At 39.3% G+C, this 23,161-nt stretch overlaps 1 protein-coding gene and 1 long non-coding RNA gene across 2 annotated transcripts; one reads left to right on the top strand and one right to left on the bottom strand.

The window, feature by feature from the left end:
* Positions 1–7,403: 7,403 nt before the first annotated feature.
* LOC103927368 lies at positions 7,404–10,283 on the top strand. Its single transcript, XR_007260388.1, has 2 exons — positions 7,404–7,740; positions 8,170–10,283. It is a non-coding gene; the product is annotated as an uncharacterized LOC103927368 (long non-coding RNA).
* A 1,232-nt stretch (positions 10,284–11,515) lies between these two features.
* Positions 11,516–13,611, bottom strand: LOC103927371 (cytochrome P450 76A2-like). The gene is made up of 2 exons (XM_009336286.2): positions 12,381–13,611; positions 11,516–12,150 (listed from the first exon to the last, which is right to left on the bottom strand). The coding sequence occupies exons 1-2, from the start codon at positions 13,305–13,307 to the stop codon at positions 11,536–11,538; spliced, it is 1,542 nt and encodes a 513-aa protein (XP_009334561.2). The 5' UTR covers positions 13,308–13,611; the 3' UTR covers positions 11,516–11,535.
* Positions 13,612–23,161: the final 9,550 nt, after the last annotated feature.

Raw genomic sequence — 23,161 nt, 5'->3', positions numbered from 1 at the left:
CCGATCAGCCATCGGAACAACTCCATATGCCTTAACCTATGGACACGACGCAATTTTACCGGTTGAGCTTAGTATAAATTCGTTTCGAGTAATTGAACAGAGTAGTTTGATCAGTGCCGAATACAATTAGGCTTTGAGGCAGGAGTTAGAAGATTTGGAGGATGCGCGACTTGACGCTTATAACTTACTGGTGGCGCAGAAAAAGATCGCTGAGCAAGCCTATAATCAATGGGTCAGACAAAAAACGTTTGACAAGGGAGAATTAGTTTGGCAAACAGTGGTGCTCGTAGGAATTAAAGACCCCAGGTTCGGCAAATGGTCGTCGAATTGGGAAGGACCATTCGTAGTCTATAAAGTCTCGACAAAGGGGCTTACCATCTCAAGGATCGAACTGGTTTAACTCACAAATTGCCAATCAATGGGAAATTTTTGAAAAAATACTATCCAGTCACATGAGAGATGCGAGAATAAAGATCGGTTTATTAAATTCACAAAAGGCCATACAGGTACATTTATAAAAGCTTCTAACAATCTAAGGGGTTGAGAGGAGGAAGGTCTCGAGAGCAGCCTTCAACTCCAGCGACCTTACTTCGCTCAAAATGATCTTAGCCTGCCTTGTTTTCTTATTAAGTTGCAGTTGCTAGATGTGCTTTACTCCGACAGCGAAAGTCGTCAGCCGAGCCTTATTCGCCTCGAAGTCCCTCTCAATCTTTGAAGCAGCAACTGACCTTTGTTGTTGAAGCTCAGCCATTGGACGCTAAAGCTCAGAAATCTGGCGATCAAACCCAGTTAGCTGCACCTTCTTCGCTTTTATGGCCTTCACCTCTGACCGACTGGCTTCATGCGCAATCTTTGCCGTCTTCATGTCATCCTCAGCCTGTAGAGCTTGTTCAAAAATGGTGAAGTGTTGCCGAGTTCGCTCCAGAAGATCAGACAAATAGGCGATATTCTTCATGCTTAAGAAACCGCCATTTGCAAGGTCGTTCAGGCACTTCCCTACGGAGTCAAGACCCTTGCATTGGAGGACTTGAGAGGTAAAGAGGGACAGAAGCTCCTGCAGCTTGACAAAAGCTTAGGCCTCGGCCACGGTCTCCACTCGTTCAGCGGAGGTAGCAGAAGAACCAGCTGCGCCAGTGGTGCTCTGAAGAAGAGCGTCGAGCTTAACCTCTCACGAAGGTTGCATAGAAAAAGAAAATTTGTAAGCAAAAGGAAAATTATATGGAATGCATAACAAAGGGAATTTGTTTCTAAACCTACCAAAAGGAGACTTCGGCCATGTCCTCTGGTTCATTGCTCGAACCTAGAGAACTTAATGGCCGAGCCTAGTGTCAAAGACTGCTTCTCAATTCACACAACCAATAGAGTTTATCTACATTTGATGGTCACTGAGGTGGCCAGGAAATATAGATAACATCCTTCGGTGCATAAAATTGTCGGTGAAATGAACGTTCGGGCACCTGACAATTAATATTTTCTTGGGTTCAGACGCGTCATTATAAAATTGATGAAGAAAAGGGGAGCGAGCCCTACAAAAGCATAGGTAACTTCTTGTGGAGGAATGTTGAGGTTTTCATCTTGTGGATGGAGTGGTGTTTCTGCCATCGCCTCAGGCTCGACCAAGGGTCTTTCCCGCGATCGACCACGGGAGGATGCTATTTAACAGTCGCCTCAACCACGGGGGAAGGATTGGCAGAATGAAGGTTAACTGGTCGAGGGCAACGCTCTAGTGGAATTTCATCACCTTCGTCCCTTTCATCACCTTCGTCCCTTTCATCATCTTGAAATAAAAGCTGTTACGATGTGTAAATCTAATAAAATGAAGATGATCACTAGCAATAGAATCATACCTCTTCCAGAATGGTCGTCGGTCGTTTGATGGAAGATGCCTCGACAAGTATGGTCGTCTCCTCCAAAACAGGCACAAGGGCCAGCTCCGAAGCTACAGATGAAGCGGTAGCTGGTCCAGCCACTACCCTAGGGATCGATGAGGCCGGGTGGTGGGATGACATTGGCAGTTATTCCGTTAAGGCCTGGATAACCGGAACGGGAGGAGAGACACTAGGATCGATCACTCCCATGGTCTAGCTGGAGATGACGTGAATCTCCAGTTCCCCCTTTTTTGCCAATTTCTTGATGCATTTTGGAGATCGAGGAACGTCATCTCCCGTCTCGGCGTCTTGACGAGGTCGTTTAATCAACGGGGTTTGCACGGCGGTTTTAGTTTTCATAGAGGAGAGGGCCAATTTTTTCTTGGCCGCAGCTGCGGTGACCATGTGTGCTCGTTTCAATACGCGACCACCTGAGAGAGCGAAACCAAGTTAGTAAAATTGAGCAAGTAGGTGAAATATAAAGGGAGAAATGATAATACACCTTGGGTCGTTTCTTTGGATTGGGCAGCATGAGCTTTTTTGGGTTGGTCGTCGAAGATTTTATTGACCACGTCTTCAGCAGAGACACCAAAGAAGTCGCGGGTATACTTTTCCCACCAATCCCCAAAGTTGTCAGTACCAAGAGATTCAGGAATGGTCGGTCGGAGTCGAAATTTTTTATACTTTTCCTAAAACTCTTTTTCTGTATCTCTACACTCCCTCTCGGAGGAACCAGAGAGGCGTCCTTGACTTAAGAGAAAGCGAGAAGTAAGTATGGGTACTGGGCAACCTTGGAGGTAGCCAAGCTGCCGGGCAACAAAGTGGGGATGATAGACCTCCCAATTAGCTTGGCGAGCGCCGCAGCCGAGGGGAAGGTCGCGTGTCAACACGAACGACCTCTAGTGTTGACGAAGATCAGCATCTTCAGTCTCATCCCATGCTGACTTCGGAAGCCTGATCGAGGCGGGGTATTCTTGACGCCAACATATTAAGAATTCGTCGTCAGAAAGGAAGTCTAGGCCGAAGAAGTGTTTATAGACTTCATCAGCCCGATGATGAGGCGCCAGTCGAGAGGCCAATTGAGGGCCGAACGCTGTGGTAGATTGCAAGACAGGAACTTCTGGCCGAAGTGTGGAAAAATAAACCTGCAGCCAGATTTGGAATACCCAGAGGGGTCCGTTCTGGTGCGGGTCGATTTTGTTGATGGTTGTTTCGGCCAGACAACGAAAGAGATTGGCAAATATAGTTGGACTGAGTGCCAATGAGTGACCACTAGCCAGGTTTTGAGCCATCGGCATATTTTCGACCAAGCACTTATTCGACTTGGTAGAACATATAAACTTGTTGTACTAGTAGAATAGGAAGGCTTCGTGCTCGCCTTTCCGCAAACTCGCCTCCCCACGGCCAGCAAAGTGGATGATGAGGGTGTTGTAATTGAAAATGTTATTGTGCAAGTTTTGAACTTCTTCTTTTGAAGGTTCCTGACCTTCTCGGCTAAGCGTCTCGACGGCTGGGTCATCGAATAGTGCTTTGAGGTCGAGATTCGACGGGCACCCAGAAAGGGCAGCATCTATTCGGAGGCCAGATGGGGAAGTCCCAAGGATAGCTGAGATATCAAGGATGGTGGGGCTGAGAGGGCCGAAAGGAGGGATCATGGTGTTGGTGGCCGAGCGCCATAAACTCAGAGTCACCATAAGTAGCTCTTTATCCATAACAATCTCTATAGTTGAGAGTTTGATGGCGTGGTAAATGCCAAGAACCTCTCATTCTTTGCCGAAGAATTTTTCCATTCGTTCGACCCAGGCTGCCCAGGTTGTAGTGGTCGAGGGCCAAGCTCCTTAGGGCCTTGCCAAGCACCACTTTGACTAATCAAACCCTGGCAGCAAGGGTGTCAGGCACTGTTCTTTGAGGAGGTTGGTGATGAAAGATGGTACTGTGTCTTTAAAAAGTGGCCCCAGAATTTGATAAGTGGTGTTTAAGTCACTCTTAAAGCACAATGTTTTGATGGCACTCCGGTCAATGAAATCCTTACATTTGTTGCACTCGTCAGAGAACTTTAAGTTGAAGGATGCCATCGATGAAGATTCAAAGATTTGTCTGGGTTTGACGGAGGTTTGTGAGATGTGAGCTTGAGACTTTCTGGTTTTGAAAAAGCAGGAATGGCGAGAGGAGGTTCAAAGTTTCTAAAGGCGTAAAATGCAAATGAAGGAAATTCAGGTATTTATAGGCATTTCAGAAGGAAGATCAAACGTTTGATCTTCAAAAGCGCTATATTTTCAAATTTGAAGGAAAAATCGACCAGGAAATGGCCAATCATTTCGGATATCTAGGGAATCTCCAAGGATAGGATCGAGGTTCTCGAGGTTTTAGGACGCACGATTGCGTGCGGTGGCAGATTTAATGTATTGATAAGGAAAAGACGCTTCGACGGGCGCACGTTTTCGAGGGCCATGATTAAGGGCTGTTAGGTTTGTTGAAGAATCGACACATGGCAGGACATCGGGAAAAACAGAAATTGTGCAATCATATTTCATAAATGCGCATGGTGATGGTTATTGAGACAGTTAAGTCTAAAGGCAAAAGACGTTTTCGCTTCTTCAAGGTCGAGATTCGATTGAGGATTGGTGGTCAACGACCTCAGAAGCGAGGGGGCAATGTTTGGACCTAAAATTATTGGGTTGGGCCGAGTATGGAATTATTCTCGGCCTAGAAGCTATGTTTGAGGATTTCTACAAACCAGCCGGTTCATGGGCCGCCTAACTAAAAGTCGACCAAGCCTTGTTTGGAAAAGAATTTTCCAGATGAATAGGAAGTAGGTGGGCCCTATTGTGAAGCAGACAAATGAAGTGGTTAAGTCCTGATGCAGTAAGGATTTTCGACCAGACAAGGATACCGGAAAGTGGATGTGAATGTAGCCTAGTAAGAGGTTGAATTCAAAATCCTAATAGAGGTGGGATTGGCCGAGATAAGATGGATTAGGGTAAGGAGTCCTAGTTCGAGTATGGTTAAGATTGGGTTTTGTTGCTATAAATAGAGAAAAAAGGGTGCAATTCAGGGATCTCCAATTCAACACACAACTACCCTGCGCAAAACCTCTCAAACATCTTGAGATTTTTTATTTTCTTTTTTCCATTGACACATCTTCAGTTTGGATAAATAGCATTGTGAAGGCAACCGGCGAACACCTTCAGTTTGGATAAACAGCACTGTTGCCGTAGAATCAACCGACCGAGGAGCACTTTCAGTTTGGAAAAACAGCACTACGTTGAGACCAACTGGTTACCTATCCAAGTCTCGGTCAAGAAGGGTTTCCGAATCCTTATTGGCAGAGGTCATCTTATTAGCCTTCTTAGTGAAGTAAGGTGTTATGAGTTATGACATTCGGTGCATTGAACGTCAAGTGATTTTATGATTGGATACTCACAAGTGAGTTTCAAAGTTCGGCATTCTGACGGCCGAACCACATTCACCATGAAGACATACATCACCTTTGAATATTTGTGTCCGTACAGTCTGGTGTTGATTCGATGTGCTTATACTCTCACGAATATAATCACTGTGACTGAATCTGGCGCCGACGATTTGTGAACTTTGCAGAACTAATAGCCTTGTCTTCAGGCTCGAGAATCCAAAGGCTGAAATTTGTTCCTTCCTCGGCCGCAATCGCAAGATAAAGAAGTCAGCAACGCGCTCAACGCAACATCAACAAATTTTACTCCTCGGCTGAGCTCGGCCGACGAGTTGGCACGCCCCGCATTCAATCGAAGGACATAGTTAGCTTATTAGTTACTCGGCCTGCGCGCCACGTAGGCTTTGTAATTTTTAGGACCAACACCTTCATAAGACAAAAATGTTTAGTTGTTCCTCATTCGAGGCAGGTTACAGACAAGAAAACTAACCCTATTTGCCTTTTTTGTAATAGTGATGAAGAAGATCAACAACATCTCTTTGTAATTGCAGCTTTTCTCAAGATGTTTGGAGGATCTCCAATGGTCCAATGCCCATGAATTTAAGTTCATTTTTGATTTATTGGCTATCCCATCTAAATATGAATATGAATTTGAACTTTCTGATCTAAGTAAGGCTCTTCTAATTTATTGGCAAACGTGGAATGATAGCAATAATCTTACTTTCCATGATTGCAAGGCTTATCCTGCTAAGGTCCCTATGGTTCTTGCTATAGTTGACAGGCAATATTACCTTGCCAATAAAAATTTAAGATCAATTTGTACCTAGAATGCCACTCATGTTCGTGATTCATCTCAATTAATTTTGATAGCTCTATTGTGGGTTCTAAGGCTACTACTAGTTTCATCATAAGAGATGCTAAACGGTTCGCCTATTGTGGCTGGCGCCCGCAATCTTGATGAAAGGATAATTTCTGTTGCCGAAAATCTTGCTCTTCATGATGCTTTGAGATATGCAAAAGTAAAAAATTGTAAGAAGGTGTCTATTAAAGGAATGCCACCATTTCTTTGTTTCTTTGTTTCTTCTTTGTTGTTGTTGGTCTCAATCACTGGCACCCCAACCCAACCCCATAATGAAATTCCCAATGCTCTTCCCAACCACAAAAACCAAGTCCATGTCCAACAACACCCATTCACAAATACACGTCCCTATTAATATAAAATAACACTAGCAGAGAGCACACAATTTGTGTGTGTAAACAACCACTCACCTCCTCCCACTTTCTCCTCAAGAGCAACCGTTTCAGTTCATTCAAACTATCCAAAAAACATCATGATTTCACTTACCTGTATGGGAAAATGACGGTGGGACGATTTCTCTTAATAAGTGCATATCTTTAAGTTGTTCAACCTATATGCTTCGCTTGTTCATATTTGTGGCCACATTCAATGGTTTAAGATTAAGCCTTCGAACTTTAATATAATACTTGTTTAGGAGTGCTAATGCATGCACTTTGGTTCTTCATTTAGGATACATGACATCTCGTAATTAATAATACTCATAATCACCTAAGTTTAAAAATATATAACGAGTAATTTTTCTCACATCAATTAAGTAAAGAATTCAAACTAAAAACCTTGTGTTCGGGACAAAAATACAATTAGATCAATAGCTAGTTAGTACATCGAGTAATTATGCGTAGAAAAAATAAATTAAATAAACATATTGGGTGAGCCTAATATAAAAAGGCCTAATTAGATTACTAGTTCATGTGGTGATAGGGTACTCGGAAGATAGCTCATGTCATACAAACCTTAGGATTTAAGCTTCTGTGGTGAAAGTTTGTTAGGATTTAGACCCAAAATTGAAAAATTCGTCAACTCTTCGTTAATTGTTAGCACATGAGACTCACAAGTAAGGCTCACGTGCTAACAATTAATAAAGAGTTATGTTTTAGCCTCATATGTGTGGCTCACTTGCTAATAATTGATGAAGAGTAGATGAAATTTTCAATTTTAAATATAAATCTTAACATATTTCACCACAAGTTCTTAAATCCTAATTAGTTTTACCACAAAAGTTATTATTCGACTATCGTATCCCCACGGAAACTAACCGTCCGTTTAGGCTTTTATAATAAAGTACCAAAAATGGAAAGAATTTGGAGTATCCCCTAGCCATGTAGTATCCTGTTTTTTCACCTCGATTGGACCGATTAATACTTGTTTCGGAGTCTTTTCGCCTTGAGCTTTGTCTCCCTTGTTATCCTCCGCGTTGCGGGCGCGGCTATATGTACGCAGGTGGTGCATACGGTAAAAACCTACCCACTCCCTCCAACTCGAACCCCCAAACCCCCAATCGCTCAAACCCTCCTCCTCCTTCCTCTGTTTCTGTAGTTCAATCATTTCTGTTTGGTTCTGCGCTTCAGATTGATGTCAAGCTTCCACCTTGTTCGAGCTAAAGGGTGAGTTTTCGTCCTACTGTATGTATGCACAGAGTTGGTACCAATGTATATGCTTGTGTTGGTGTACTGTCGTTTGAATCTGTGAGGGCTGTTTGGTTGGTGAGAAAATGTTGGAATTCTGGTGTTTGGGACCCGGGAAAATATTAATTTCGTTATTTGATTTTTGGGTATTAATTTTGCTGATATGAGGGGGGAATTGATTTTTCAGTTACTGTTTGTTTCCCTATTTTCAATTTCTTACCGAGCAACCAAATGAAGGGTTAGAACCAGAATTGTTGTATATTAGTGTTTGGGTTCAGCATTGAGCTAAGGTGGATTTTGGGATTTATGGTTAATTCTATGAAATTCTGTGGTTTTTTGGGTCAAGAACTTGTGATTTTGTTTTGTGTTTAACAATATAATAAAGTTCAACTTCTTGTTTTGGGACAGGAAAGAGATCTACTGAGATTTCTGTTTTGGGTTAGTTTGCACGTTGCAGTGTATGTGCTTAAATGGGGAGTGAGATCGTGTCTGAGTCCTGGTTCGGTAGTTTGAGGTTCTCATGGAGTCATGTGGCGGAGGCTGACAAGCCGGTGATTGGCATTCTGGCGTTTGAAGTTGCTGGGTTGATGTTAAAGGGGTTGATTTATGGAATAGTGTGAGTGAGAATGAGATGCTTAGGTTGAGGGAAGAGGTTGGTAACTCGATTGGGGTCAGAAGGCTTGTGTCTGATGACGACTATTACTTGATGGAAATTGCAGTGAATGAGACAATTGAGAATTTGGGATATCTGGCAGTGTCTGTTGTCAGGCTTGGGAAGAAGTGCACCGACCCTGTGTATCACCGTTTTGAAGAATTTTTTGATGACCCTGTGGAGAATGGTTTTCAGTGGTTTGGGTGGCCATACAAGTGGAAGAAAATGGAGAGGAAAGTGAAGAAAATGAAGAGATTTGTTGAAGCAACAATGCAACTATCCCAGGAGCTGGAAGTGCTGGCAGAGCTTGAGCAAACTCTGAGCTGAGTAGAATGCGCGCTAATCCTGATGTAAATCGGGTAAAATTGCTCAAGTTTCAACTGAAGGTAATGTGGCGGTGTCAAGAAGTAAAAGGTTTACAAGAGATGTCTCCATGGAGTAGAACATATGATTACACTGTCCGACTTTTGGCAAGATCCCTTTTTACAATGTTAGATAGGATAAAGCTTGTCTTTGGATTTCATCAAATGGCTTTGGGACAGGGAATGGATAGCTCTGAAGTTATCAATTCCGTTTGTCTTTCTCGCAGTCATTCATTTTCTGCTCTTAGGCACTCTTCTGTTCATCCATCTGATGGTAATCTATGTGGGTCTGGACCTCTTGGGAGGTCGCTTGCAAAGACGAGGCTTAATGCTCGCAAGAATAGAACAAACAATCAGCGGCAACCTCATCACCAGTCATCCATCCAACATGGAAGTTACTCCCAATTAAAACCCAAACAGTTTGCTCATGTTGGTACGTTTGAAGGATGCATGACTGGTGGAAGTAATTCTCCTGTTTTTGAGAGCTGCAAGCCTGAAATGGGTGGTTCTATGAGGTTGAGAAGTACTGGTATCAAACATTTTGATAGCTTAAAGTACACACATATAGGATCCCAATCTTTCAGTCATGGCATCTATTCTAAACCATCCCTGTTCAGTTCAAAATGTACACTACTGAATGCTCCACCGTCTACCCTTGGTGGTGCTGCTCTAGCGCTCCATTACGCACATGTGATTGTTTTGATTTAAAAGATAGCTTCATCACCTCACTTGATCAGCCTTGACGAAAGATCTAATCTTTACAATATGTTGACCAAAACTGTAAGGACTGCCCTGAGAGTTAGACTGAAGTCATATGCCAAAACTATGGGCTCATCTGTCTATAATCCCGACCTTGCAGGAGGGTGGAATCTGGCGATGGAGCAGATCTTGGAATGGCTTGCTCCACTAGCCCATAACATGATACGGTGGCATTCTGACTGCAAAATTATGAAGCAGCAGGAAGTTTCCAAGACGTATGTGCTTCTGGTCCAGACCCTCTACTTTGCAAGTCAGGCTAAAACTGAAGCTGCAATTACAGAGCTTCTCATAGGTCTGAACTACATGTGCATGGTTGACGAAATTAATAGGAAGGCTTTGCGGGACGCTGGTGGCAGCCGACCATACGATGATTATATTCTCAAACGGGATGAAATTTCTCAACAAATTCTGGAGACGGCAATAGCGTTTTGAACTTGCATTATAAGATGAAGATGTTCAATCAATGAAGTGATTTAGAGAAGCATGAGTTACATGACAACACTTCGAAGAGGTATTTCTAAGCGATCGGATATCGAATAACTCCACTATTGAGATGTTTAAAGCATCAAATTAACACGTTTCGCTTCTCTTTTTGTGTTTTGTTTTTCTTCTTGGAACTCAAAAGAATCTTTCATTTGTTCATATGATGGATGAATTGGGGGCCAACGGTCACTTTCTTGTAAAGCATATCTTGTAATTCGAAACTCTGCGGCATCACGGAATGATATATTTGCACTGCTCTTTTGACATATCCATATCTGTTTTTCGGAAGGTGAAATGATTGCCGCACTCGCTTTTGCTCTCCTCGACTCCTACGCCTCTTTTTTTTCCTTGATTCTCATTTGATCTATTCAATCCGATGACTACATGAAATGTCTAAAGAGGATTGCAAGATGTGAAAAGGCAAAATCACTCCTCTTTCGGAAGTAGTACAGACTCGCATTAGGCAAAAAAACCAACAAACCGGGCAACCGAAGCAGACCAAGGGAAAACAATCGAAGATAACTGAGTTGACCAAAATTGAACTCAAACCGAACCGAACCAAGCATAGGCTGTATCTTGTAACACCACTAACCAGTCTTTAACTTGGAAATATCATATTTTGCTATGGTCAGTCCTTGTGGGCAAGTTTTGACTGTTGGTTAATTATGTTATTCGTATGTATCAACGGTCAGAAATTGTCCATGTGTATTGTGATTCTGATTCAACTAAGACCAATCACTTAATGACATTAGGTAGCCGGTTGGACCCTTATCATACCAACTACAAGGCAAAATCCAGATGAGTAACTTTTTGTTATGTAATTTTTACTAATAAAAAACCATGCGTAATCACTCAATTGATCTCCTTTTCTACGCAATGATTCTTCAATAATGCCATACAACCTTCATTTTAAGACTTTTTGCACCCAACTTGTGGCTTTCACACATCTTATAATACAACGTTGTTGTAGCATATAAGTTGAGTAACAGTTTGACGTAATATTATTATTTATTAGCAATAATGTTTCAATCATCTAATCGTATAAAAATAAATAGAAGGATTCGGTAAAAATTGTCCATTTTTTGTTACAATTGATTGACTAGACAACTTATAAAATTAGTTTTTTATAGAGATGATTTTAATAGAGTAAATTATAATATGAGCAGTTTTGACTAGAAATATGAATTTATCTGAATTGGTCACTAAATGAATTGAGTAAGAATTCCTCCTTAATCTTGAGGAGCCAAGCATTGTTTTTCAAAATAAATGAGCGTCAAAGTGGACTCTTGTCATGACCATCGGTAAAAGCATTAATAGAACATTGTCACGTCCTTCGGTGAATAAATTTAGTGTTTGCCACAATATTCCAATATTAAACAAGTCAATTGGAACCAAGCATTCAAGACACATGAACATCAATGGTGAAAGTCAACTATTCAAAAAGCATAACATGTGCGCTATTTAGTACTATAGTCCAGAAACAATCAGATGAGACATATCAAAAGTCTTGATCAAACCCTATAAGAAGCACTTCGTGGGCACTGCTAGCAATGGCTCAGATTTTCTCATTGTTATCCCCAAATTGTCCTTCCAATCCATGGTTTCTCTAGTAACATTTGCATCCAGTGACCAATCAAATTGGTGAAGCAACGTCCCCAATGTAAGATGCAGCATTCTATGAGCCAGAGGCACACCGGCACACATTCTTCTCCCAGCTCCAAACGGAATCAACTCATAATTCTGCCCCTTGTAATCAGTCTTTGAGCCTATGAACCTCTCGGGCTTAAACAACGTCGGCTCATCACACCACACATCTGGATCTCTTCCAATTGCATAAGCATTCACAAACACCTGTGTGTCTTTGGGTACAAAGTACCCCATGAAACTGGTGTCATGCATTGCCTTTCTTGGTACTAGGAAAGGAATTGGTGGATGCAATCTGAGTGTTTCTTTGATTATGCCCTGCAAGTATGGAAGATTGTCGATATCACTCTCTTCAATCTTTCTGCTTGGACCTATTACTCGATTGAGCTCGGCTTTCGCCTCGACAAGCGTTGCCGGGTTGCATAACAGCTCGGTCAATGCCCATTCTGTGGTGCTGCTTGTTGTTTCTGAACCAGCCATAAATATTTCCTGCACCACAACACACATTTTCAGTTTCTCACTTTTCATTCCTTAAGTGAAACGTGAAGGGTAATTAATGTTCTCGTGCGAAATATATATGTTGTCAGAGGTCAATCTCGAACACAACGTTAAGGCAATAATCAAGCTAATGATAATCCAAATTCACAATTTCTCAGGCAGTATGACAAAACAACATTTCAACAAATTTGAAGGTTAATTTAGAGCTAATAAAAACTTACCAGTATGAAAATATTGAGATCGTGATCAGAGATTTTAGCTGGCTCGTCAATTCCGTTGCCTTCAAATTCAAGCAACACATCCAAGAAGTCCTTAGTTTTCTCTCCACCCAACTCCCTCTCTTGGAAGCGTTCTTTGACAAACTTAGAGGCAATTTGTATAGCTTTTCCAAGATCCCTTTTCATCTTCCTCTTCAAGCCTTGCGGATCAAGCCACCTCAGCCATGGAAAAAAATCTACCACGTTGCCACTCCCATTCCACTCCATCAGTCCATTCATTGCTTTAAAAAACTCCATCCCTTCTTCCGAATTCGGATCCACCAAGTCCCTAGACAACATGAGGTTGCCAAGAAGGTTGAAAGTCATAAGGAACACGAAACGCGCCACATGAACCCCACGCCCTTCTTTGACTTTGGACGCTTCCTCTTCAATCCACAACTGCATGTTGTCTATGCACTTTCTTCTTATGAAAGCCGTCTCGTTGATGCGTTTGTTCACCACCATCTCCACTGTCACTAACCGCCTCATCACGCGCCAGTGTGTGCCGTACGGGGCCATTGCCAGGGAACCTTTGTGGTAGTCATGAACTCTAGCGTTTTCGTTGACTGTGCGCTCTACAAATGAGAGGTCATGGTTCTTGAAAAACTCTGCAGCTGCCTTGGCAGATTGAACTGACATAGTGTTTCTCACACCAAGTGTAAGCCAAATTACGGGGCCGAACTTGTGTCCTAGGTCAGTGAGAGTCCTGTGTGGCATTGTGCCAAGGTCGAACATGTTGCCGATTACAGGCCATCCTTTTGGTCCGGGAGGAAGCCTACGGTGACTCGAGTTTGATGAACTCCGGCGGATCAAGAAGAGCAGAACTGGTAAAAAGAAGATTATCAAGCAGACAAGAAAATTCCACTCATTGAAGTTGAAGAAATGAAGCATTGTAACGGTTTTGCTCTCTAAAATCAGTAGGATGTTGTGAGCAGACTGAGCAAAATTTTTGTTAATCTATAACTAGATTTCCTAGGAAAGTCTCATAATATTAGCCTTTTGATTATTGTTTAGAAAAGGTAATAAAGAACATTATTGAATTAATTACGACCTTCGACAAAAAATAAATAAAATAAAGAAGTTACGACCTGTTCTTGGGCAGTGATGTAAATATTTTAATCAATGTTTAGTGTTTATTTTGTTTTAAATTAGTTTATTTTTGAAACTAGAGAATCATTTTGAAAGAATCAACACAAGATTTGAAGGAATCATTTTGTCTCATATAACCATAGTAAACTGAAAGAAATTAATTGGTATATTTGTGTGACGCATCTACCCACAGAAGACCTTGAAATGGCAACGTTTGATTGGATTAATCCCTTGGACTTTCGGAGGACAAGACAACCCACCTTGATCATTTTTATATTAATACTACTCTTCGTATAACAATAAACGTGTTTGACCATAAGCTAGGAAAAATGATACCACTTTATAATATTACAATTTAGTAATATTCTTTTGCATTTTTCAGTGAAATGCTTTAAGTAAGAATCTCGTTTGTGATGAATTCAATACCCTTAATTCTTTATTTTTTTAGTGTAAATATATTGCCGTATAAAAAAAAAAAAATGTTCCAGACTTACGATTTCTAATTTTGCACTGTTTTTTATTTATTTATTTTTATTTTATTTTATTATTATCCTTAATTCTCATTGCTTTGCTTAATTCATTGGTGAGGAAAAAAGTGATTTGAATGCATGATTAGGGTTTTCAAGATAGTATGCATAATTCGACAACATTATCCAACAAAAATGCGATAAATGTGAGATCACTTTGAACCTTATTGATTTTTGGCAAATAGATGGTAACTTTTCGGCCACCACCACTACAAGAAAAATGAGCTTTGGGTACAAAATAAAGGGCGCAATTGAGAATTTTGTGTCAGTTTGACCACCAAAAAGCTTAAACAGTTCCCATTCCATAGAGGGCACCATCTCTTGTGCCCAATGTTAAAAAAAGTAGACACAAAACAGTAATGGGCAAGGAAACTGTGATATCCTACATCATCCAGGGGAGTGATCCTTATATGTTTATTCCCATCTCTACCTAGCACGAGGCCTTTTGGGAGCTCACTGGCTTCGGGTTCCATGGGAACTCCGAGGTTAAGCGAGTAGCGCGCGAGAGCACTTCCCAATGGGTGACCCATCCTGGGAGTGCTCTCGAGCGCTACTCACTTAACTTCGGAGTTCCCATGGAACCCGAAGCCAGTGAGCTCCCAAAAGGTCTCGTGCTAGGTAGAGATGAGAATAAACATATAAGGATCACTCCCCTGGATGATGTGGGATGTCACAGAAACCGTGCTGAGTAGAGTTAGATGACAACTTTTTTACTAAAGATGGGCACAAAAAACTTTTTGTGTCTATAAAAGTTGTTTGTCATCAACACTTTATGTGTTTTTTCGTTTGTCTTGACCTCTAACAGACCAAAAAATTAATTTTATAAAATTGTGGTAAATAATAGTATGAAGCTGTTTATTACTGTGCAGTGTTATAGCCTCAAAATATGTTAGCAATACTGTTGTTCAAAATCATTTTTGGTGACAACCGAACTTTAGATCTATCACTTACAAGTAAATAAGAATACCACTACACCATAGTACTAAGTGGTGTGTTTTAGATTTACAATGGATCATTTCCATATGCAATGAATGTTTGTCAGATTTGTATCTTTTTGAACTGCTTTTTAGATTGTTAGCAGGTTTGTTTTGATACTTGGTGATATGGTTTTTGACATTATCTTAAGTGTTTTTTTTTTACTGTATTAAAAGTCCTTCTTGCAGTGACACATAACCAACAATTGTGCCCTTAGGGTCATTGGTATCTGCGCAAAAGTTAATCGGTCTTCAGATATACAAATGAATTAATAATTATAAATTCCTTTTTTTTTTAACACAAATCTTAGAAATTGTGTCCAGTAAATATTATTAAATAATAAATCACTGTACATCCCATTGGGTCTTCAGATAGACAATATATCTTAGTAATTAAAAATTATTTTTTATGACACAAATGTTCGAAACTGTGTTCGGTAAATATTAATAAATAATAAATCACTCTATAGCAAAAGAATATGTTAGCACAATTATGAATTTGTGCCTTTCTTCCTTGGTTGCTTTAATGTTAGCAATGAATTTTTTTTATTAATTTGCAATGACACTGTAATTGTAATTGTGTCCTACAATTTAATATATTTAAAGTAAAAGTAGATTTTTTGTGCCCTTTCTTTAAAATAATGTTTTAAACAAAACACTTTCCTCAATCTTCACGCCTCACTCTCTCCTCATTTCCTTCATTCTGCATCTCTGTGTTTCCCCATTCAAACCCAGCCTCTCCACAATTCCTCCGCCTCTCCTCTCTTTCTGGCTCTCCCTTTCCTAATTGAACCGAGCCTCTCTTCAACCCTAGGCTCTCTCTCTATATTTTCTCCAAATTTTGCTATTTCCCTTTCTCTCTGTCTCTCTCACCTCTCATCTCAATTCTCAAGTCACGCGGAAACAGAATCTGCAAATCTTTCCCCTTCAAATTTCACACACACTGCGAATAGGTGGGTCTCAACTTAAGTCTTCAGTCGAGTTCACACATTCTCACAGACTCTGGAAATCATTCTCCTTCACACACAATTTGCAAATCAATCAGCCTCAATGCTCATCTCATCCCCAGTTCCCCTTCAGTTCAGTGCCTGCATAATGTGATTCCTTCCTCTCCACTTCGTTCTAGGTAAAATGGTAACAATTTAGAACTTGTATTGGTTAATTTAGTTAATAATTTTTTATTAATTTTAGGGTTAGGGTTAGGGTTCGTTTGAAACACAAGGGAACTGAGCTTTTTTCTCTTTTGGGTTATAATCAAAAGGGGATTTGATCTGGTTCAGATTCAAACAGACCCATTTTTGCTTCAAATGGAAAGTGACCTGCTGTCACTTTGAATAGGTTTAGACTGGAAGGTGATTGGCTATTTTTATGAACTAACAAATATTGAGTTGTATATGTACTAATTAATGTATTAGCCAATGGTATATTTGGCTTTGGAAAGCTGTTATTTAGTCTGAAGCTTATGACATGGTTTTTCATATTTTTTACTATGCATTTGAGGGTTTATTGTTTTTTGATGTTACTTGGTTGATATAGGTAGCACGGATGAGTACTGGAAGAGGCAAGATGCAGCATAAGTTATGGCTCTAGTTAAGTAGACAACTACCAATTTCAATCATTTGAGCAAGTCATTGATACGTCCTACTGTTGGTTTTTTTAATAAATACTTGTCCTCTCTTCATAATGTTTCTGGTTTACCCTGAGCTTAAGAAGTTTAATAGAACAAACAACTCTTGAGAATAAATTGGTGGCAATTTCTGGGCTTGCAGTTAGTTTGGGAAGGACTTGGGCTTGGATGGGGAGCTGCTGTTAGAAACTGGAACGGGTATATTGATTTTCATGAAAAGCTCATGTCTTTGTTTGCAATTTTAACCAAAGTTTGATGCTTCTCTAACTTCATTTTCTATATTAGTGGAGCTCTAAGGAGAAGGATAAGAATAAAGTTCTTCTTGGATTAGGCGGTGGACATTATTCTCCTCGGCATATGGATATTGTTCTGTAAGTTATAGTCACTTTACAGTTTATCCATTTTTTTTCAAATATAGAACATTGTTTTCTTAGTGGCAATGTGGCATGGCATCCAGCTTTATTCTTTGTTTCCTTATGTGTGCGGTTTGATGCATAACTTATTAACTGTGAACTGAACCTTGTCATTTTGATTGGTCGTGTCAAAGTAAATATGGTAAATAAGTCTGCTATAAACAAATGGGATTACCAGACTATAGATGATACTTTCTTCATCCTGTTCGGAACTTCGGGCTTGATCTGCTTCCTCTTTCCTTTTCTCTGTCTCTGCAGCTTCTGCAACACCCATAAGTCCTGCATTACCCTCCAAGCCCTTTCTTGCTTCCTCTTCCATCTCTATCAAATGAATTGGCACTGGTAGTACTTTGATATGTTATTGTCAAATTGCTCTTGTCACATCTCGATCCGGGCCCCCACCACATCTCGGGATCGACCCCATCGTAGCACGATATTGTCCGATTTGGGCCCGGATCACGCCCTCATGGTTTTGTTTTTGGGAATTCACATGAGAACTTCCTAGTGAGCTCCCAAAAGGCTTCGTGCTAGGTAGAGATGGGAATATGCATATAAGGCTTACAAGATCCACTCCCCCGGGCTATGTGGATGTCACAATCCACCCCCCTTAGGGGTCCGATGCCCTCGTCAGCACACACCACGGCCAAGGATTGGCTTTGATACCAAATTGTCACATCCCGATTTGAGCCCCAAAACTGACACACCCCGACCTGGAATGTTCACATTAAACTTCTAGAACATAATACTAAAGTTTCATTACGATTCAACAGTTGGATCTCCGCCAATTACCAATTCAAGTGGCGGTCAACGCTTTATTTTACGAACTTACAAATCCAAGTGACGAAGCCAGCACGGCTCGATTTAGGGTCCTAGTGGACATTCCGGGTCGGAGTGTGTCAGCTCTGGTACTGAAAGTGGCAAATGATTTATTTGTTCAAGTCTCTTCCAAATTTTCTCCTAATCTTCCCTTTATAGTTAATTTTATTTCCAACTAGCTTTTGTATGCTCTCGTCAAATTGCTTGATATGATGCTGTTAATTTCCAACTAGCTTTCAGCTTTGGCAAACTGTGTGTAAGCTGTAAGAAATCTAGTATTTAGCAATTGTTAAGAATCCAGCTACAATTCATTGTTGTGACTTATGAAATTCCTATTACCTTACTCTTGCTAAGAGTGTTGATATCATATCTATTCATTTGTTTCCTTAATTTGAGTTTTATTTTTAATGGGTTAAACAAATAATTATGAGAATTGAAATTTGAATTTTTTAAGTAAAGTACTTATTTGGCGTGTTTGTGGTGTTATAGGAAGCAGGGTCTAAGATAAATTTGGAGAACTTTGAAAGGAAGATAGATTAAGTGTTTATGGTTTTTGTAATTCCAAATTTCAAATTTTTTTTTATTCTATTTCTGAAAATGTAGTTTTAACATTTTTGAGGGTACAATGCATGTTAATTCTAAGAAGAGGAGATTTGAATCTGTAAAGTGTAGGTCTCTAACTGCTCCGCTCTCTCAGTGTAAGATCTTATACTATCTTTGTTAAGTTGAGTTCCCAAATTAAAGATCTTATACTATCTTTTTGTGGCTTTCTAAAGTTTGGAATTTTCTTGATATGTGCTTACATGGTGCTTAACATGGTTTGTGCTTACTTTCCGTTTCATGGTTGTAGGCTGTTTTCATTTTATGAAAATTTAAATTTTTGCATTTCCTTAATTCAGTTTCAGTCTTTTTAATTTCGATTTTTTTATGTTTAATTCTTGTTGGCACAATTATAATATTAGTGTCAATGTGGCTAGAAAAGGTCTTCTGATAAAGTTGTCAGAAACAGGCACAAGCAGTGGACTATTTGTGCCTGCCTCTTTGAGCACCAAACAGTATATTGTGCCCTTTTAGCAAAGGTGATGCCCATAGAGGGCACAAATACAAATTTAGTTGCTGCACTATTGCTATTGGTTTATGAGCACAATTGTTGGTGCTTTTTGGCCTCAAAGGGCACATATAATTTATTGCGCGTAGTGGCCATTTTTGTTGTAGTGCACATAATTATTTCCAAGAAATACGATTATAAGCCATCACCGGCCACATAATTTGACCTATTGTTGAGCATTTTTTAGGCACTGTTGCTGTTATCCCTAACTTGTCCTTCTAATCAATGTTGCCTCTAGTGACGTTTCCACCAAGCTCCCAGTCAAATTGGTGCCCAAAGTAAGGTGCAACATTCTATGAGCCAGTGGGAAGCCTGCACAAACTCTTCTTCTTGCTCCATATGGAAGGAACTCAAAAGCCTGTGTGTTTTTAGGTATTTCTCAGGGTTGCATGGCAGCTTGGTCAGTGACCATTGTTTCCGAGCGGGCCAGAAATATTTCCTGCTCAACAGAAGATTATAAGTTCACAAATTCTGTGGCCACTTTTAAACAGATAGAATGTAGAAATTATAAACTTGATAATTATATTCATAGCATAAATGCTTATTTATACAAATGTGTAGACTTAGTGTACAAGTAAGGATATCTACAAATTAGGAATACAATTAGAATTATATTAAAATATTAATTCCTAAACCTTAGGAGAAATGGTTTGCTTCTATAAGACTCATTCTCTAACATCCTGTTGGAAATGTGCCCAAAAGGCAATCATAAGATGATACTTTACAAGCATTTCATGTTAAACTAAACTAGTTTAGTGTAAAGGGAAAGATTATTGTTTAAAGCCGTCTCATTAAACATTATACTTAAATGATAAGTCCAATTAATATGTAATAATAGAATGTGATCTAAAGAAGTTAGATTCATGAGTGTGACTGGTCAGTACATGCTATGTCTTCTTTACTAGGAGAGTGACTGGTCTTCAGTCATTGGTGTGAATGACACCAGGACAAGTATGTAGGTGCTCAATAGAGAGTGAGTTTATTGAACGCTATCAACAAGGAGTTCTCATATTCATGCGACTCGAGAACTCGTGGTTGGGATAATGCAAAATAATCATTTGACTTGAGACATCATAGTTGGCTTGTGGTTTGGTCTTAGTCTTTGACTGTGTTAAAGGCATTCTATTTGAGGGCATCCTGGGAATAAGCTACTATTCATGTGAGCATGTGAATGTAAAACAAGAGATCTCTAACCTTCAAACCGTTGAGGGATAATACTCTATGTTATGATCAAGAATCCCTTGCCAGAGTACAAATGAGATTTAGGAAGTCGTTTCAAATCACATTCAAGGTAATCATATGGACAAGAGAATCATATTGGATAGTAGACATGAATAAGCTATCAACCAAACAATGTGATCAAGAGTATTAAATTAGAGAAAATCTGTATTGCATTGTAATCCTAAACTAAATAGGCTCTCCAACCTTTTTTGATTAGCTTATATAGCCATGACGTACTGCTAGGTGCCACTCATGGTTTGTGGAATCCCTGAAGATGTATAATCACTAAAGGAAAAGTAAGTTTCAATTCACAATTGATTAATAAGATTTCTAATCACTCATTGCCTCACTAAAAGGAACCTAATGGATTGCACACCGTGTAAAGCAATGATTGAAGGACATAATGAAGTTGAGTATGGACAATTAAACAGTTTTATTGTATATGCAAAGATTAATTAATATGTTAATTAATCATGCGAAAGGTTTGTTTAGAATTTAAGTTCGTTTCGGATTTTAGGGCCCAAATAGATTTTCATCTACAAGGCCCATTGAGTTTCAGTTGTACGACAACTAAAATTAAATGGGAATTATTTCAAAAACAACTTTATAGCTTTAACCATCCATGCTAGGGTGAGTGTGATGGTGGACTTACTACAAGTTTGCCATTCACTTGAAAAGAGGTATAAAAGCAACTTTAAAGCTTTAACCTCCTTGGGCTTTCTTTGAGGAAAGATGAGAGAACACAAGCTCTCTCTTTCTCTCTAGAGAGGCTGGCCATATGGGAGAAGAGAGTTAGCATTTCCTTCCTCCATATAACTCATCTTTTTCCTTCCATCATCCGTGTGTTGAAACTTAGAGGCCTCCAACTTTGGTGGTTTTTGAAGAGTCTATTCTTCCATCCAAATCCAAGAAGACAAAGAACCAAGAAGCAAACTTCTTACATCCATATTCATGGAGCCAAGGAGTAAGGATACAAAGGATTGAAGGCCTTTTCATGGGTGATTAACCTTTGTTAAGCAAAAAGGTGCTTCAAAGGTATAACAAACCTTAACTCTCCTTTTGATTTTAGTTGAGTCTTGGTTAACACAACTACTAAGCTTCAAATTTCATGTTTTAAATTTTGTTTTAGAGTGCATACAAGCATGCTTCTACCATTGTTAAATGCATGTATTATGTTGCTCAATGAACTTAGTTTATAAAAAAATTTCGTACAAGTAGTATCAAGATCCTATGTCTAGTGGTTGGTGAACCCTTTTGAGTTTTGTTGTTCATAGCTTATGATTTGAATATTGTAATAGTTACGAGCTTTATTCTTGCCTCTTGGAATGTAAATTTTGAGTGAAAATTTGTCATCTCAAAAGTTGCAGATGTAGCTCAAATGAGCATAAGTTTTGGAGCTAAAATTTAGAGCATTTTGTTGGGGGAAATTTGGCAAATTCATGGGTGGATTTTTGGGTTCATGTTTGTCCTGTTCAAAGAGTATTAAAGTGACATTAGGAACCCTTAAGTACCCATATATGTCAATATGTTAATTGTCTTTTGTTTGAGGGAGTTTTAGGTTTCTTTGGATGAAAAATGTTCATGAAACTCTTATATGTTTTCATGAATGTTCTTCATTGTTCTTGTTGTGTTCTTCACGTTCATAACAAGAACAAAAAGTTTGGGAGTTTTGATTCAAAATTACTTTGTGTTTAGTTTAGTTTTTGTTTGTCTTGGTTTGTGTGATTAGATTGGTAGTATTCCACTATTTTTTTGCCAAACAATAGATTTGTTAAATTAGATGTTAGATTAAGGAACTGACGGGGTTCAAACGTACACCGTGGTGCAAGGGCATCATTCCTTTCCATCACTATAGTAGAGGGCCACTTGTGGTACTTTTCCACTCATTATCTACACTAAGGGGGTAAGAGAGTAGACTAAACCTCACAAGGCTATCGATAGTGTGGTTCAAATTCGCCTTTGCCGAGAATAGAACCTAAAACCTCTAACTTACGAGTGAAGAGGAATACCACTAGACCGTAGTACTAAGCGGCTACTTTCCTCTCACCTTTTGAATTGTGAAACTCACCAAAAGTTTTTCACACTATCACTCTCTTCAAATCTAGCCACCCCTACAAGTGGGGTATTTTTGGGGGTTTCTTGCAATTACATAAAGTTTGATACTTTTGTGTATTTCACTTTACCCAAAAGTTTATGTTTTTACATAAAGGCCCAAAATCACTAAATGACAAACTGTTTTGCTCCATCACTAAAGTTTTTGTAATTTTTTGGTTTAATTGTAATAACATAAAGTTGTGAACATTTGTGCATTTACAAAATGGCCCCAAAAGTTTGTGTTTTGCACAATGGGACAAAATATTTTCCCATCTTTAAATCTACGTGTTGCCTCCATGATTTAAGGAATTATTTTTTGCTCCACAGCAGTAACACAAGATGTCATTAATTATTAGGAAAACTAACCAAAAGGGCTTGGAAACTTTGACTTTAACCAAAAGTCATGTTAGAACTTTATTTAATAGTTAGTACAAAGCCCAATACTCAATCAGCCTAACTAATGGCCAAACCAAAATAACATGTTGATTTGTTGATTTTACCCCTAATATTTTAGGTTAACTTACCTTAGTTATTCAGTGAGTTTAGTTATTTTGAAATAAGAAGGCTTTGTTTGCAGAATAGAGTTCTTCGATCCTTTTTCTGGAACTGGTTGATGGTTTTGAGAGTCCATTTTGAAATCATGATCATTGTTGTTCATCGTTTTACTGGAGTTCTGTAATCTGATCGTCCTTCTTCGTAGTTTCATTAGAGTTTCATTTTTTGATTGGAGCTTATCATCATTATATTACAGGGTTGAAGACGATTTTGTTGTTTTGTTTTGCAAATAATTTGTTTAGCTTTGTATTGACTGATACTTTGTTGGTTAATTTGTGTTCAGATTACAATATTTCAGTTTCTGAATTTCTCCATTTGTAG

The sequence above is a fragment of a genome, unplaced genomic scaffold (genome assembly GCF_019419815.1).
Source record: "Pyrus x bretschneideri cultivar Hongxiangsu unplaced genomic scaffold, Pyrus_bretschneideri_v1 Contig30, whole genome shotgun sequence".
Classification (NCBI taxonomy): Eukaryota; Viridiplantae; Streptophyta; class Magnoliopsida; order Rosales; family Rosaceae; genus Pyrus; species Pyrus x bretschneideri.
This window is presented reverse-complemented; position numbering and strand designations above follow the sequence as displayed.

What these genes read in the sequence shown, in the direction of transcription:
- LOC103927371 (XM_009336286.2), bottom strand. Translation starts at nt 13,307, where the DNA reads ATGCTTCATTTCTTCAACTTCAATGAGTGGAATTTTCTTGTCTGCTTG. An exon ending in ATCTCAATATTTTCATACTG is followed by an intron (nt 12,151 to 12,380) that starts GTAAGTTTTTAT and finishes GTTGTGGTGCAG; the next exon opens with GAAATATTTATGGCTGGTTC.